Genomic DNA, 17441 nt, shown 5'->3' on the forward strand with positions numbered 1-17441 from the left:
GCATGTAGATGTTCCTGCCCATGGCAGAGGGCTTGGAACTACATGATCTTAAGGTCCCTTCCAACCCAAACCATTCTATGTGTCTGTGCATGACAAAAATGAGATGGAGAAGTGGGGGGAGTCCGAATATGACTGAAGCTACAAAGCTCTGATGTGTATTTGGAAAGATTCACTTCCTCATGCTTCAAACAGATTCACAGAAATGTTATTTTTGTGTGAGTTAAATTGAAATGAATGGTGGTGGTGCATGAAAATCCATTCCACTCAGAGAACTCACACAAGGTTTTTAATATAACATTTCGCTGTTAAAAAAAACCAAAACAAAACAGGAGAGGTGAATGATTTCTGACAGATTTCTGATGGTAGAGGGCTCTGATCTAGTATTAAATAGAAAGATGCAGTGGTAAGAAATTGAGTCCAAGACAGATTCAAAACAGAAACCAGGAGCAAAGTTTCTAAAAGGATAGTGAATTATTTTTTTGTGATGTATGATTGACAGATATGTGCAGGAACAAAACCACATAAAAAACAAACCTACGAGAAGATGGGTCCATAATCTCATTGCTAAGGAAACTATTTTTCTTAAAAAAATTGTATCAAATTTATGATCTGAAGAATGCAGGAAAGAGAAGAGCTACTGAAAACTAAATACTGTTTAAATTAATTTTCTCAATCAGTGTCAACAGACATCTATTTTAAAATGATTTGTATCTCAGAGGTGTTAAGAATGGAACCCATAAAACTCCTAAGAATAGACTTACTTGCATCACTTCAAAGATTAGAGCAGCTTTGATTAAGATAGTAGTAGTGGCTTCTTCGGGGAAGAGGAGTCCAAGTGACACTTGTCACTGCATTACAGCTATGCTTGATGAGCGTAACAGATACAGCAACCAGGACAGCCCAGTTGTGCCAAGCAGTGCAGCAGTTGCACCCAAGAATGCAGGCATAGAGACAAAGCCTGTTGATTTGCACAGTGAGGCAGGAAATAGCAGACTTCTATACTGTACTGATATACTTAAAATTATATCAATAGGTTTCATGCAATTTTTAGAATACCAGTCTTTTTTTTCTATCTTCATCCCAATGAATGTTTCCATTAGGATACAGACAGAAGATGGCATGGTATTATAACCCCACTTGGAGTATTGTGTGCTATTCTGGTGTCATCAATATAAGAAGGACATGGAGCCGTTGGAGCAAGTCCAGAGGAGGGCCACGAGGACGATAATGGAGCTGGAGCACCTCCCATATGAAGATAGGCTGAGAAAGTTGGGGCTGTTCAGCTTGGAGAAGAGAAGCTGTGGGGACACCTCATAGCAGCCCTCCAATATCTGAGGGGGGCCTACAAGGATGCTGGAGAGGGATTCTTCATTAGGAACTGTAGTGATAGGGCAAGGGGTAATGGGTTAAAACTTAAACAGGGGAAGTTCAGGTTAGATATAAGGAAGTTCTTTACTGTGAGGGTGGTGAGGTGCTGGAACAGGTTGCCCAAGAAAGTTGTGAATGTTCCATCCCTGGCAGTGTTAAAGGCCAGGCTGGACATAGCTTTGGATGACATGGTCTAGTGTGAGATGTCCAGGGTTGGAACTTAGGGTCCTTTCCAACCCAAATCAATCTGTGATTCTAAGGTTCTATGATTAGTGCCAGTCCAAGCTTAAGACTGATTACATATAATCTGACAGCTGTGGCTGTTGGTTACATGTTATCTGCTGTTTCTGTCTATATCATGTTCCTGGGTGTAGGAATTTACATTCATTAGGCAAAAGTATAAGCCCTACAGCACCTCTTAATTTAATTTTTCCAGGAATCATTGCAGGTGTGTTTACACCTAGGTTGTTCTTTTTCTGTGTTTTCCTACAAAGTCAGTACATGTTGACAGAGAAAAAAAACATAGGCAAATGGCTTACTCTTTTTAAAATATTTTGTTTACTTGAACTAAGATGCTGTTCAAAACAATAAAAGAATGATTTTGCACTAAGTTTTATGGTTTGAACACTGACCAATATTTGACAGTGGTGAAAGAAGTAGCTCTGCTTTGAAAGTCACCAACACACAAAAGACCTTTGCAAAAGTTTCAGTCACTAGTTGTTATTTCTTCATGTGATTGCTGATTTTCTTTTACATGCCTCCCCTCTGTTTTGGTTGCTTTTTAAAGCTGTTTATTAATATAAATGCCATGGTGTCAGTTAATGAGCAAAATCTCTTGAGTAAAACCTGAGTTTTGCCTGGTTTTGAAACTTTATCCAAAAGTTGAATTGAAAGTTTCTGAGGTTTAAGTTCAGTAAGTTTGGTTTCTTCATTTCTGTTGCACTTCTGGCTTGGTGGCAGAAGCAGAAATGGAGAAAAGATATGAAAGTGTCTATTTTTGCAAGATTTTTAATCTCATTTTGCAAGCTCAAGAGATTCAGATAAGCTTTAGAAACCATACAGCTTCTGGAGTAATCTCCCAAGGTAAATAACAGAAGTGTTGTCTCTTGAACAATGTCAACTTGATTAAACAAAACATGTGAGACACAGGGGAAACTAACAGAAGAAGCAAAATGGCAACATATCCAGGATTTACGTATTATATGTTTAATGATATTTTCAAATATATTACACCAAATCTTTCTTCAAATAGAAATTGCAAATTAAATACAACATCTAGAAATCATGGCAAATTAAGGCTTTGCTATGAATATTTTCAGAAGTGGATTATTGAATAGGCTATCCCATTTAAAAAACTAACCAAAACAAACAAAACCAAATATTTTCCAGACTCAAGTGCAGATATTTTCATTTACCCCAAATCAGGTTGCATGTGTCTTACTGAAGTCATCCAACAATTTTGACATTACAGTGAAGAGAGATTTGATTTACTGAGAGCAGGTCAGCTGGTTGAAAGGATGCTTGAAAAGATATTTTCCTTCTCCTCTAGCTGACAGTGTAAGCCTCCAGGCTTTATACGAAGTCCTTCAGAGAGTTGCTGCAGCTTTTTGAGTCATACTAGACATCCAGTTTTAAATATATGTGTCATAATTCTCTGTGCTGACCAGTTGCAGGTATTCCAGGGTACCTGATCGGTAACTAGCTACCCGTGAAAGCTTACGTGTCTTGGATCCTTCATTGTTCCTTTTCTGAAGAATATTGGTTATCATCTCTGCTAGGTCATCTTGTAACCGCTGCTGGTTCTCCCTAAAAGAAAAGGATGGAAAATCAAAATCAGTGATTTGCATGTTTGTAGTGATCCCCAGAGTTTTTTAAACATATCTATCCCATGTTTATCTTAATTACATTCACATGCTACTGATAAAAAGTGTGCACAGAATCATATTCAGGTTCTGTATTTGTTAATAGAATTCAGGATTTGCATGTGATTTGTCCAAATAGTATAGATCCATGACTCTGCACAGTGTCATTATGGACCTTAAAAAAATCATGATCATTTGCATGAAAAGAAAGAATTAATTAGATTCACTCCCAATCAAAATAGATTGTAGTTTTCAATGCCATTACTGGCACCAGCACTTTCCCTATTCAACTTCAAGCATCCTTCAGTAACTAAATTGCCACTTTTCATACACTTTCTACATAAATTTTCTGGAGTACCCCATATATGACAATTTTAAGGGGCAACTTTATCAGTCACAACCTATATGAGGAAGCAAAACTAAAACTATCACAGATGATAGCTTAATAGGTACTTTCAATAGTTGAATTCAAGAAGAATTAGCAATTTTATAATTCTGATCATCTCAATAGATCATATTGATTAAGAAACAAAAAAAAAAAAAAAGAGTTATGAGTTTACAAATGCAATGTACCATAGAAATGGGATTGACAGTATTTCCTGTGCAGCCCAGAGACATGTATTTTCCATGTGTATTATCTACACCTGTCACATCAGAACTTGTCCTGTAAGTCTTATTTCCCTTCCAAGGAAATGAACCCATTAAGCACTTATATATATATATTTATATATATATCTCTCATAGAATCATAGATTAGTTAGAGTTGGAAAGGACCTTAAGATCATATAGTTCCAACCTTCAGTACACACATCATGTCATGAATGTTTGCATGTTTATATGCAGGTACACTGTTAAGCCTCTAACTATTGAAAGCAAGTTGAGTGATATGAAAAAAAATAGAAGTGCCGGGGAGGAACAGTGAAGGCTAAAGTGCAAAAACTGGGACTTCCTCTTCCCTTTTCAAATATAAAGACCATCTTACACAGAAGGAGGTGTTGGGAGATTGTATTTCTTGTCCTCAGAACCCGTCAACCAGTAGGTAATCTCTGTTCCTCTGCCCTAAAAATGTATGACAGAGAAAGCACCATTTCAGGATTACAATGCAATTTCCCATTGTTAATTCACTTAATACTGTATTGTGTATTGATGTGTTTGCCTTTGCTTGTTTTCAGTAACTGATACAGCAAAGGAATAAAAATCAGATGTGAGAAGAAGAATAATGGGGGAAATGCAGCTGCACAGAGGTGAGCTGTGCTGCCTGCCACCAGCTCCCAAGTACAGAATCTGCCAAGTGTAACAGACTGAAATAAATGGGTTGTTAGATAGTCAGCTATCAGAGCATGAGGAAATTAACAATAGATTCAGCTTCCCTTCCATCAGATAATTCACTCTACAGTTTTCTGTTACAGATGGTATGTTTCATTTTGTCTCCACATCTTTATGTTGCTTTAGTTTATAACTTAGGGAGTTCTTCATTGTCTTCGTTGTCTTTATAGAAGTGTCTTCAACCACTAGAGACTGTGATGCCAGTTGATGTGTAACCCTTGCTCCCCAGATGTTAATGAAGCTGCATGGTAGTCTCAGCTATGTGATGCTTTTATGCTACCCCTTTTCTCAGTGTTCATGCATTTACATAGAATCATAGAATTATAGAATGGTTTGGGTTGGAAAGGACTCTAAGATCATCTAGTTCCCCCCCCGCTGCCATGAGCAGGGACACCTCACACTAGACATGGTAAAGATTACCTTCAAGTATGTTTCTCCTCTCACTTCATACTGGAATGGGCAGTCTGTTCTTTTCAGGATGTTAATAGTGGAACAACTTACATGAATCCTTAAAGCTAAAAATTAAAGAGACAATGAAAGCTCAACCTGGAAACTTTTCACCTAATCATAATATGTATATATGAAAACTGGTGCTATAGCAGAAACTCCTTCAACTATTATCAACATAAATTCTGAGAGTCAAATTAAATGAGAATCAGTTACATTTCTGTACAAAAAATCAGACTCCACTATATAGCACTGTATTTAGGGAGGAATTGCTGGTACAGCTGTTGACCTGAAATACAGGTGACCAAAGTATCTGTAGTATTTAGATGCCAAAAGGGAACAGAGTAATTGGGAATTACCTAAATAAAGATAGTTGTGTGAAGACACTTGGTAGAAGACAGACAAACTGACTCTTGGCACAGTTCCTTAATTGTGAAGTTGAAGACATAATTCTTCAATTTAAAATACACAGTTTTCATATTTACATAGTAAAGTTGTAACACAGTTCGAGTCAAACTAAAAATGTACACCTCATAGAGTAAAACTGAATTCCAGACACATAAGTATCATGTCTTCTGGGGGACTCATACAGTGATCTGGCCTATGTACTCCCCATCACCAGTACTGAAGCATGACCAAGGAACAATTTCTTCATTGCTTAGTGAAGTGTCCATTGTCACTTCAGACAGTGAAATAATTAGTAATAAAAACAAATAGGCCTTTTCCATCTTTAAAACTTCTGCAAGCTGATAATAAATTGTTTTCAGCTGAAAACAGACACTTCTGTCACAGACTAACCAACAGCCTTTGGTCCTGTTACACTGACAGCTAAAATGAAATCCTTACGCAAACCCGTGGATTCCATCCGTGAAGCTGTGTTCACCGTATCTCCAAATAAACAGTAACGAGGCATTTTTATTCCAACCACACCAGCTGCACATGGACCTAGAAATGGGATGCAAAGAATGTTAAAATGTGGATCAAGCGACTGTTTGGAAGATGTCTCACTGTTGCAGAGCAGTGTGGTGCCTGCTGGAGCTCTGCATTCCTCACCAACGGCAATACTCTGTACCTCACTTTCTGAAGGATCTAGTGGTTTCCCGTTCTACTCCAAAGCTAGACCACCTCTGTTAGTCTTGCATAATCCAACAAAAGCATAAAAAAGACACAGTGGCACAGTGTTAATTATATTTAAACACAATTTCTGTGCAGAAAAAAAATCACAGTTACTAGCTGTCAGTTTTGAAAGCAAGAGAAAAAGATAATGAGCTTCATTATGAAGAGGTCCATAGTGATGCCTCAAGCTGTTTCCCAGTGCCTCAGTAATTTTCAGTGATATGTTCCTCTCCTGGCTGTTGATGTTCAGGTGGTTGTTGAAACAGTGAAAATAAAAAGAAAATTTCCCAAAATACTTAGGATTGTTGAGCTATCTGCAGCTTCCCTTTGATGAAAAGTATTTAGATGGATAAGTTAAAATGTTAATTCCCATGTAGGCTTTACAGAATTTTTGCTTCCAAAAGTGTAAAATATAGGCTTGCATTTTTTGGCTAGACAAGCACAGCTGACCATGACTGATCCCCATTTTGGTCATGGAGGAGTGGTCTGTGAAGGCTTATTTGATACAACTGGCTTAATCATACCAGGAGCAATGGTAGTCGCTCTTCCTAGCTACCGACTAAGCTGTGAATGAATGGGTATAGGCTATTTCACTACAGGGGGGCAAATTAATGGCTTATTTACCTCTGTTGCTCTTCCTCCAGGTACATTGTTTTCAACCTGACACTTCATGAGGAAAGCAGTTGTGTATGATGTACTACCAAATTTTCTATGGATGTCTATTCTGTTCAAAACCAAGGCAGCAACAATGTCATTGTTGATCTAGCACTATTGCTTACCAGAGTGAATTCCAATGCGAATCCAAACAGGCAGACCTGGCAGATGCCTCAGTTCAAAAGATCCCATGAAGCTGAGGATGTCCAGAGCCATCATGGAAATGTCTACTGCATGCCGGTTGCCATTCCTGTTAGGTAAACCACTCACCACCATGTAAGCATCACCAATGGTTTCCACCTGTGGTAACAAAATTAGAACTCACTAGCTGCAGACATGGCAAATTATATATTTAGTTAAAAGCAGAAAGGTTGTATCAGATCTTCTTGTTCATGATTAAACATTTCTTCCCCAGACAGCAAGATTGATTGATTAATTTAAAGTAGCTGAAACTTTCTTGGTATACAAGTGTTTATAACTGTACCCAGCATTCCAGGTAATGAATCTATTACCACTTAGTATAGAAAATTCAGTATAAGTAGGCACATTGCTTCTTTTGTCTTTGCTTAGAAGGGAAATTCCCAAGTCCACCACATCATGCAATTTGATTTGTGCACCCTCTGATTGTTAAGTGAGCAAAAGTGCAGAGCTAATCACCTTGTAAACATCATGATGGTCAAGAATGTGGTCAAAGTTCTTATAGATATCATTCAGCATATCTACCACCTCCATAGGGGTGCTGTATTTGCAGAGTGTGGTGAAGCCAACAATGTCACTGAAGTAGATAGTGACTTCTTCAAATAGCTCTGGTTCTACCAGACCAGTTTCCTTCAAAGACTTTACTACTGGCCTGTGTAAATAGAGAAGGCAGGAAGACAGATGAATAGTGTTTAATATTAAAGATATTTTTTTTCATGCAACCCAACCACATAGTTGCTTTCTATGTAGGAAACATCAAATAGTCTGCTGAAAACTGCCACTGCAATTGTATTTAAGATACCCATAATGTCTTTCAGCCAGGAACCTCAAGGCACTTAATAATGTTAAGTAATGTGCTACAGCCTTACAAAATTCAAGTGTATATATAGCCATGAGGAAACTGAGACACAGGCAACTGAGCTTCTTGTGTAAGGTCAGGAACAGCAATATTAAGTCAAATTTAAAACTGAAATTCTGAAAATTCTAACTAGATCTACATTCTACCCACACAATAAGTAAGAACAGACATATTTTTCTGTTTTTCCAGTAGATAAGTAATTTCGTCCTAATAATTACATCACCTCATCTTGATTTCAAATGAGATACCGTAATAATTTTATGGAACAAAAATTCAATTCCATGACAGTCAATATCTATTCAGAGGAACCTTTATATTCTTCCATTTCTAAATCCAGGAAAATATCTGTTCCTAGTGGACATATTAAAAGAGAATAATATCAGGAGTCCCAAAAAATTATAGGTGTTGCACAATGCTGTGTTCCATCTACAATAAGACAATAGAGTGGTAGAAATAAAAAGAGTAGAAGGAAACATGAATTTCTTATTACATAGTCTACACAGCCACACCATTTTCCTCAAAACTGGATTGAACAGCCACTTTTTTTAAAAAGGATTAGTCATAAAATCAATACCCTGACTACTTAAATTCTCTCAAATATAGTAATGACATACCAGGATAGAGTTTCATTATTGTGTCAATAATACTTGTTCTATCATACTCTGAAGCATCCATCTAGCCCTGTATGGCCCAGAATGGGCCAACTCACCTCAGCCCTTCTGCTGCATTGCTAAACCCCAGCCTGAAACTGGACTGCACTTCTGCCCTCCAACTAGAGACACACCTTCTACACTCCTACTACACTCTGTTCTGCTGGAACAGAGCAGAGCTCTATGTGTTCCAAGAAAGGCAGTGGAAAAGAGGTTTGTACTGGAAAGGGAGATCCTGTGCATGAAGAGAGGTTGGGGAAGGTAGGGGGTCCCAGTACCATCTTGGCATGAAACTCCACTATACTGTGGAGGCTTCAAGGACAGCTTCTTCTTTCCTCCCTAGCAGGATCAGATAAGAGGGGAATGAAATGGAAGATTAATATCGATTCCAACCCTCACTCTCCAAGAATCAGGTGATATATGCAAAAAAATGACAGTCAAAATCCTCCTGGCCAGTTACCTTGGAAGTAACATAAAGTTAAGCCTGTCTGCTCTGTCTCGCTCTGCTTTATATAGCTCTGTTCTTTCCTCCACCAGGTGCTCTAGATTCCGGGAATACAGCTGTAGACGCCGGATCAGGGTATCCATGTAGCTTTCATTGGTCTGGCCATGGTAGTTACTGCAAAGAAATACACAGGAGCCAAAAAGAAAGTTTGATAGAAGCATATTGTTGGGTGAGGGAATAAAGAGGCCAAAAAGGAGCAATGGAGACTTCTCCAGTGTTTTACTTCCATGTAGTTAGAATGCACAGTGCCTTGAGTGCATCATTCTTTTTCTTGCTTGGAGGACATATATACATGAATCAAAAGTTTGTGATCCATGTTTCTCAGTTGAAGCTAGTAATTCTTAAGGCACTCTTAAATCACCTATATCTGCTATTATTGTCAGCTCCAGGTCACCTTGGGTAATCTGTGAACATTCATTTATAAAAAGTAACTGTCAACTTGAATGCTGAGAGGAATCTAAAGATAGTAGGTAGCAAATTGTGTCAAACATTTAGATGGGGACTTCAGCCAGAAGCATTAACACAATTTTGGGCTGCCTGTGTGGAAGACAGAACAATTCAATTGAACAATTAGCAGCTCCTAGGCTAGTTTTACTCACAAGTTCCTGCAGACTCCAGCCTACTAATTACTGGAAGCAAAAGTATGGTAACATGAGTCACTCATAACCTCTGTTTGTCTGGTCAGCCTGCACTTGCCAGAGTAGCCCGAAAGTAGATGAGGCCAGGCTCACTGGAAAAGTCAGATTTGTATTGTACCCAACTGGACTTTAAAACCACTCTTATTTCAAACAAATCTTTATGTCAGGGATGCACCATCTTAGACTCCCCCATGGGGAGAATGAGACACTGCATGTGGCAAGAGGCAACCTCTCTGCTTTTGTAGGATGGGGGCTTAGAAGCTGAACCAGGAGGTCTTTCTATTCATCTGCAGTAAGATTATTCAACTTATATGCTCAGTTATGCGTAGCACAGTTGTCCTTCTGCCCATGTAAAGTGTGAAATGATACAAGTACTGTTGGGGTTTGTTGATGAGGAGAGCTTAAAAAACTGGGAAGCAATATCCCCAGAGAAGTGATTAAAAGCTAATTGTTTGGACATCAAAATAATCAATTCAGACCAAACTCTGTAGGAACAATGCGGCACTGGCCAGGTGAAAGGCCTGCATAACTCCACATTGTTTGTCCAGCTATGGCCCTTACTATGCCACAACTTTATACCGATGAACCCGTGTAATTAATATTTCTGGTGAATTACAACCCAACGCTTCTAGTCAGCTTAATTTGGGACCATCCAAGCTCCTGTATGGCACAACCTAGTTCATTCAAACTTTCTAATCATCCTCCAAACATTTATGTGCACTCATTTCCTGAAACTTAGAAAACATGAGTCACTATCCAACTCTTGACTAGAGACAGAGGGTGAATTACTTAAATGGTTTAAATCTCTAATTATCCAGCTTGCTACTTTCACAGTGTAACAATTTGAGGTATGGTGATAGTCTTACCCTCACTCAGCTAATACATGCATAGATGCTCATATACACCCATGTACGTATACATGTGCACGTGCTCACCTACTTTAATGCCAAGGAATAAAAGAGGATCTAAATGAAGACACTCAGTTTTTCCACTGAATCATAATCACATGAGCTTACTTAAGAGGAGTTTGGAGCATCTTAAGAAACAGAGCTCCTGCTGCTCACCTGAATATTTTAGCCAAAGCATTCTCAATTTTCTTAAAGTCTGGCCTTTTCTCTGGATCTTCTTCCCAGCAGCTCTTCACTAGTGTATACACCTTCAAACAAAAATTTAAGGAAAGTCCACCTGAGTAATGGATATAGAAGGTTAATGGTGCTAAACAGCAATAGCTCATTAGGGAATTTCTGGTTACTCCTGACAGGCAACATATTAAAACGTGTGACTAACTGTTTTGAATCAATAGTTAGGACACTCATTGCAAGCATCTTAAATTTAAGTCTGTGGTGACTAGTGACACGATCATAACTTGAATTTAAATTTGCAGTACATCAATAAAAGGCAAGTAAATGGATCCAGTCTTGTATCTAGTGCCAGATACAGTTATTGACATGGAGGTAAATGATATGGTAATTACATTCCCAATATCTTGAGTCCAGAATTTTTCTGAAACAAATGATTCAGCCAATAAGAATGAGGTTCATTGCTGAATATACTGATGTCTACCATACAAACATTTTCACCCAAGCAGGAAGCCTTAGGGGCTATATAATCAGTCAAGACAGGTATATTTGAGGTGTGATTCATTCCATCTTAAAGATATCTAAAATAGGTTAGCAGAGTGGCACCATATAAGCGTCCATTTCTCTCCAGAGAAATAATTTTCATGAGTTGTATTTCATTTCACTGGTAACAACTACAGAGTACCATTTTTTCCCATGAGGTTAGGGCATTTGGCATAAAACATGCAAAGTTTTCATCATGAACTCTAGCTTGGCCAGAATTTCTGCCCTTCTCCCAGAAAATGCCTTAGTTAATTATTAACTTACTTCCATCTGTCTTTCTCCCACTGTTTCCAATGACAGGTCTGGTCGGAAAGGCTTCACTCCTTTGCCACTCTCCACTCTGTAAAGTTTCTCTAACACAGGAAAAAGATGACAACTTTTAAACAAAAAACATAAGAAGGACATTCCGTGTGGCTAGTGTCCTATGGTGTTACAAGTCGCTGTATAAATAGAAGCCTTAAAGACAGTTCCCTCATTTTGATGTGAATTTCAGCTTTGGAGCTTTTCTAAATATATGGCACAAGATCAAATCAGGCTGGCTTGAAGGTACCTGAAAGCAAAATGAATAGGAATGTACATGAGTATTTATTGGTCACAGTAGACATGGTTATGGCATCTTCCCAAATGAGCGTTAGGCATTATTAGTGTGCCTCTCAGCAGGAAGTATAGCTATAGTAAAAAACCATGTGAAAAGCCCATTGTGACTTGATCAAAAGTGCAGAGACATACATCTCTCATCAGAGCAGTTCAAATTGTCCTACAGATGCTCTGCTTCCTTGAAACTAGGCTATCAACGTATATGGTTTAAAAACATTGCATTTGTTAGCTCATTTGTATTTTTATTCATGAAATCTGTTCTATGAAAATTATTTGAATTCTGAACATGTCAGAATGCAGGCTGCATTTGCACAACTCAATTTAGGCACAGTGAGAGCTAGAGCAAAAATCTCTCTCTTTGTTCTTCTCCTCCAGACCTCAACAGTTCCAGAGGGAGTCAGATAAAAAAGAGAAGCAATTTTTTACCTCTGGGGGAGAGAAACTGAAAGAGACCCATGAACAAGCATGAAACACATTTATTAATAATGTCTGATTATATTTGGGAGCCATTTTTACTGAAGGAAGCATATAATGATTTGAGGAAGGTTTGTAATTGTGATGGTATGTGCAAGTCTAGAACAACTAGGGATGCCTAAGCATGTCCAATATGCATGACTACTTTAAAAGATTCAGTAATTTTCAGTTTTGTGTGAGAGAAATTACAGACTAGAAAATGAGCATGAAGCTTGAGTCTCACAAATGCTGTGGAGTGGAGAGAGTTCTAAAAAGTCTTCTGTGGTCTGAAATGAGACAATCTTTGTAAGTCTCATGTGGAATGTGCTGAATTTCCATGTTGTGCATACACCTGAGAGCAGAAGTAACAGCAGCTATTAGCAACACTGCAATTAGCCAGTGGCAGAAAGTAGTGGAACAAGGAGGTAGTTTGAATTGAGCATTGGTATGTGACAAGATTTCAGTCTTGAGCACTGAATGAAGTGTTTCTGCAGAAGAGTGGGGCAATCAGTTGGCCTAACAGCTGTCTTGCAGAGAAGTCAGTGAAGAAGACTGTGACCTAGTTACTTCTATACATTAGAAATCCAGTTCTGTATGCCCATCATGTTAGTGGGACTTCTTTTCTCACATTAATAGCAACATTATTGCATGTTAAGTTGGTGGATACATATTTGCAAGTTGAGAAAATTATCTCACTGAGTACCTGGAAGCTCAGTTTAATTTTCCTAAGTTGGTGTATAGAATCTAGGTACAGCATTTTTAAAACAACTCTTTTAAAATCTGAACACAGTCCTTGCTGCTGTCAAAGAAGTCCTGGAGAACTGGCTATGTAAGTTGTCCTGAAATATCAGTTTCATGTCTTCTAGCCTGCAGAGATTAAGTTCTGATAAGCTTAGTCATTGAAAGACTTTCTGCACGACACTTAGAAAAACAAATTAACATGCAACATGGACATTTCTTTGTTCATTACCATTGATTCTAATTTGGTATTCTTTTCTCTCTTTTTATCCTAGATATTTGTAAATTAGTAGTCATGCCAAGTTTGAGCTACTGTCTTCCAAAGTTAGATGATTCCACAAAAAAAATCAAAGGTGTTAGAATAAGCATGGTCCACCATCTTGCTGTCTTATCTTGGCTAATGAATGAATCCAGACATTTAAATGAGGAGGCACTTCAGCAATATATAATAACACTCATTCTTTTCTGTTACATTAAATCTGATGAACTGCTGAAACTAGGCTGAACACATTTACTCAAATTGCGTAATCAAAAATTAAGAATAATACCAGAAGCTATGAGATCAGCAATATGTATCTTATATAATGCTTTTAAGGAAAAAGTTTTCAGGATAAAACAATTTCCTCACTGAATGGAAAATATTTCATATTTCAACTGAAGTTTACAAAGCAGATTTTTTTTAACTGAATCCAAACTTGCCAAACAGGCTTTGGGCCCAGTAAGTTTATTGCTGTCTTACTAAGCATACTGATAACCTGTGACCATCTCCAGCAAAGAATCTAGAGGTGCTGAAAAGTCTTTCAGTTGCATGGATTAACCTAATGCTATTTGAAAAGGATGGTCTTTCTAAAATGACAAAATGCAGTGTTAGGAAACAGGTCAAAGTTAAAACAAGGAACCAGATTGTGACTGTGACAGCCAGGTCAAACACAGAGCAGTGAGGATGCTACCACATCCCAGAAGAGCCCAGAAACACTGTCTCTGAGACTAATTTAATAAGCATTAACCTAACACAGGAAGATTGTAACTGCTCAACAAATACAGAATGTAGCTTGTCATGAATTTACTTTGCAAGTCTCTTTCACGGACACTCTCTGTTGTGGGGAAAGAGCTTGTGTGCTCTTGTGAGGTTGGGAGCTATGCTGGTGGTGTGGCATATGCTTCCAGTAGGGTCTGCCATGCTAGACAGGTCTCAACTGAAGGGTCAGACAAAGTGTGTCCATGGGCAGGATGGGCTCACTAGCCTTCGGGCAACCATCATAGGAGAAGGACAACTCTAACTTCAAACCTGGGCAGATGGAGCTCGTTTAGCCCTGCAAGGCCGTCCATCTAAGAGGACACTCTAACCAAACCTACGACCTGAGGACTTTGCTGTCACTGTCCAAGCTCGCTAGGCCCTGGCAGATAAACTTCAGGAGTAAAGGGTGGGGCCAGTTCCACGCATGCTGTGCCTCACCTAAAAAATTCACTGAGCGGGCCAGAAAGGTTTACTCACACTTGCAAAAGTGTGGGTAAAGCCCTTCCCAAATCTTTGTTCGTGAAGTCAAGCCATCAGACTTTGCAAGTCAAAATGAGAAAGGAAGAGCACTGCTCTTTCCTTTCTCCATCTATGGCACTTGTGAAGTCCTTGCATTCATGAGGATTGTGCCTACCTCTTCCCAAGAAAAAGGAATAGAAACTTTTATTTTCTCTGCTTTATCTTCAGCATGTAGTCCTGAAGAGTTTGTTTGAAGGGAACAGGCATTTCTAATCTCACTTAGGTCTACATTTCCATTAAAGAGTTGGTGATATGAAATACTGTGTTTCCGCAAATATGAACACAAAGTTGTGATAATGTAGGACGATGAATGTGCCTCAGAAGTTATTCCTAAATATAATTCAGGAAAAGAGCTATTAGGCTGTCCAGCTGCTGCTCTAGATGTTTAAACAAATGTGAGGTGGATCTATCAGAATGACTCAGAGGCAAAGGCAATGTCTAAACTTGTTGTTGGTAACTGTCACCAGGAAAATCTCAAACCCACACACGTTTTTATGTCAGTTCTAGTATACCTAGTTCTGGATTCTGGGAACTGGAATTGATTATGCTATTAACCACTCAAAAACATTGTCATAAAATTCACAAAATGGGTTTTAATGGATGCACTACAGAAGCAGATGCTTTTTCTGACAGAAGTTAAATGACTAAAGTTAATTTTTTCATGCTTGAAGGAAGTCTTAATTGCCAGTTTTTAAACACCAGCTGTTCTTGCTGATGACTTTTTGCTGTTCTGTGTTGACATTGCTGATTTATGATGCCTAATATGAGTGAATTATTATATGTTGTGCACAACTTATAACAGAAAAACCTTTGTGGCCTTTAAACGTTAGGGTAAGCCTGAACAGCATTCTATAATGTTAACTTTTGCAATGCTGTAGCCAAGGTGAGAAAGGAGGAGAAAGGGCAAGAAAACTCAATGCAGACTTGATTTCCAGGAAGAATAAGGACACTTGCCCCCACAGTGAGATCCTTCAAACAAGCTCTTCAATTACCACATAGAGAAAGAAGCAGCAGTTCAAGCAGCTATCAGAGACAGTGCTTTTCATAAAATATTTAGAATGGGGCAGTTACAGCTACATCATCCCAGAAACCTGCAATGAAGGAGAAATCTGTGGAATTACCTTTGTTGTCCTGGCAGTGTCTGGTGTAGAAGGTCTCCCTGCGTAGAATAATTTCTTGGGCAATGATCCCATAGCTGTACACATCACCCTTCTGAGATACATCAGCATGACGGAGATGCTCAGGAGCTGTCCACAGGTCTGAAGATTCCAATGATAACAGGAGATAAGGTAAAGAGGGAAGTGAGATAAGTAGTTGAAAAAGTGTGATCCTTCTCAGAGCATCCGTTTGCTACAGTGGTATTTCCTTTTAGTCTTTTCAGATCAATCCCAGAGCCCACTGGTACAGTTTATTTCCTATTTTAGCATTTTCTTGAGAAGCTGACATCAGTACAGGTTAGATAACCCTCTGATGTGGTCGTCTTCAGTTGTCTGGGATTTGTTGACGCTACTATTTTCCACTGTAGATTGCAGACCCTCACACCTCCAGAAAAGTTATGGCTATTGGCAATAAACTTGCTTTTCTTAGCTACCTTTCATGTGCTACTTAGAAATAGCTTATGCATCAGTATAAAACAAAAGAATGCCAGTGCTATTAAAAAAAAAAGAAAAACTGAGCCATAAATTATTGAGCTAGATGCATGGAGTTCATTATACAAGATGTCAGATGAGAAGACTATAATATTTCCCAGCAGCCTTGATAACATGAATCTATTGAAATAACTCTCAAGTGCTTTTGAGCCTGACATAATATTACCTCCTCATAACCACTTTCTTCCTACAGAAATTATTAATCTGTATTTCTAGTACAACAACCACCACTGTACCTCAAAACCTGAATGCTGCCATGGTATGACAGTTTGTTATGACATGCTAGTGATGTAACAGTGACCTGAACATAGTGACACTGAATATAATGTTACGATGTCAGGCTGAAACACCCAGCCACAATGAATCTGTACATCTCTTGTGAAACATGAATTCTTCTTCAAGGAAAGAAATCTAGTAGCCCAAAAGTTTGAGGCTGTTTATGAGCAAAGAAAGACTATAAATACATGATAACGTAGTAATAATAATAATATAAATTTAAATATGAAAATTGTAAAATAAAGAATGAATAGAGCACTTACATTCACTGCACTTTTCTTACTCTTTTTTATGTTCTCATTGCTACTCCTGAGCATGTTTATGTCTGAATGTGAAAATTTCTCTCAACCTAGTTGCAACCACAGTTTCTTCTCAGGTCATATACAGCAGTTGTGGCATAATGCTGTGCTTATTATACCCCAAGCTCTATTATACAGATTGAGATTACATAATTTCAGATGGGTTCATCTTTTCACCCAAGATCAAGTAAGAAGGAAAAGATGAGTAGGAGGGAGTGCTCTATTTTACAGAAATGTCCAGTGAATATGAGATTAATAGAAAATGCAAAGAAAAGTTGTTTAAATTATTCCAGTCTGATCAAGCACATATTGCTAGATTACAACCTAAAGAATGAAAAACATTAAGGTTATTACTGCATACCATTACAGATTTTTTTAAGGTTGATCAGTCATGAGTGTTAATATATAAATGAAATTGCAGAGCAATGTGGTAACATGTACCTGATCAATGACAAGACCGTGTGGTACTTAACTTTTTTGTTTTCACACCAGTTCAGCATTACTGCAGAAAAGAGCTGTCTGCATGAAGGCCTTGAGTGCTAAAAATGTTTCTCGTATCTCAGCCACATGTGAATTCTGTTTTCTAAACTATAAGTTGAAAATTAATCTTTTCTTCTCACATACACTGCCTAATTTCCTTCTCTACC

The 17441-nt window shown here is 38.2% G+C and overlaps 1 protein-coding gene across 1 annotated transcript in view; it reads right to left on the bottom strand.

The window, feature by feature from the left end:
- Positions 1–2760: 2760 nt before the first annotated feature.
- GUCY2C (guanylate cyclase 2C) overlaps positions 2761–17441 on the bottom strand; it is a 43370-nt gene continuing 28689 nt past the window's right edge. The window contains exons 18-27 of the mRNA XM_005150291.2: positions 15692–15829; positions 11510–11598; positions 10688–10779; positions 8941–9099; positions 7431–7623; positions 6899–7073; positions 5850–5948; positions 4977–5071; positions 4213–4289; positions 2761–3174 (exon numbers count right to left, since the gene is read on the bottom strand). Coding sequence (XP_005150348.1) covers positions 3000–3174; positions 4213–4289; positions 4977–5071; positions 5850–5948; positions 6899–7073; positions 7431–7623; positions 8941–9099; positions 10688–10779; positions 11510–11598; positions 15692–15829 — 1292 coding nt within the window. The 3' untranslated portion in view covers positions 2761–2999. The remainder of the gene's footprint in view (positions 3175–4212; positions 4290–4976; positions 5072–5849; positions 5949–6898; positions 7074–7430; positions 7624–8940; positions 9100–10687; positions 10780–11509; positions 11599–15691; positions 15830–17441) is intronic.

Source organism: Melopsittacus undulatus, chromosome 5 (genome assembly GCF_012275295.1).
Source record: "Melopsittacus undulatus isolate bMelUnd1 chromosome 5, bMelUnd1.mat.Z, whole genome shotgun sequence".
Taxonomy (NCBI): domain Eukaryota; kingdom Metazoa; phylum Chordata; class Aves; order Psittaciformes; family Psittaculidae; genus Melopsittacus; species Melopsittacus undulatus.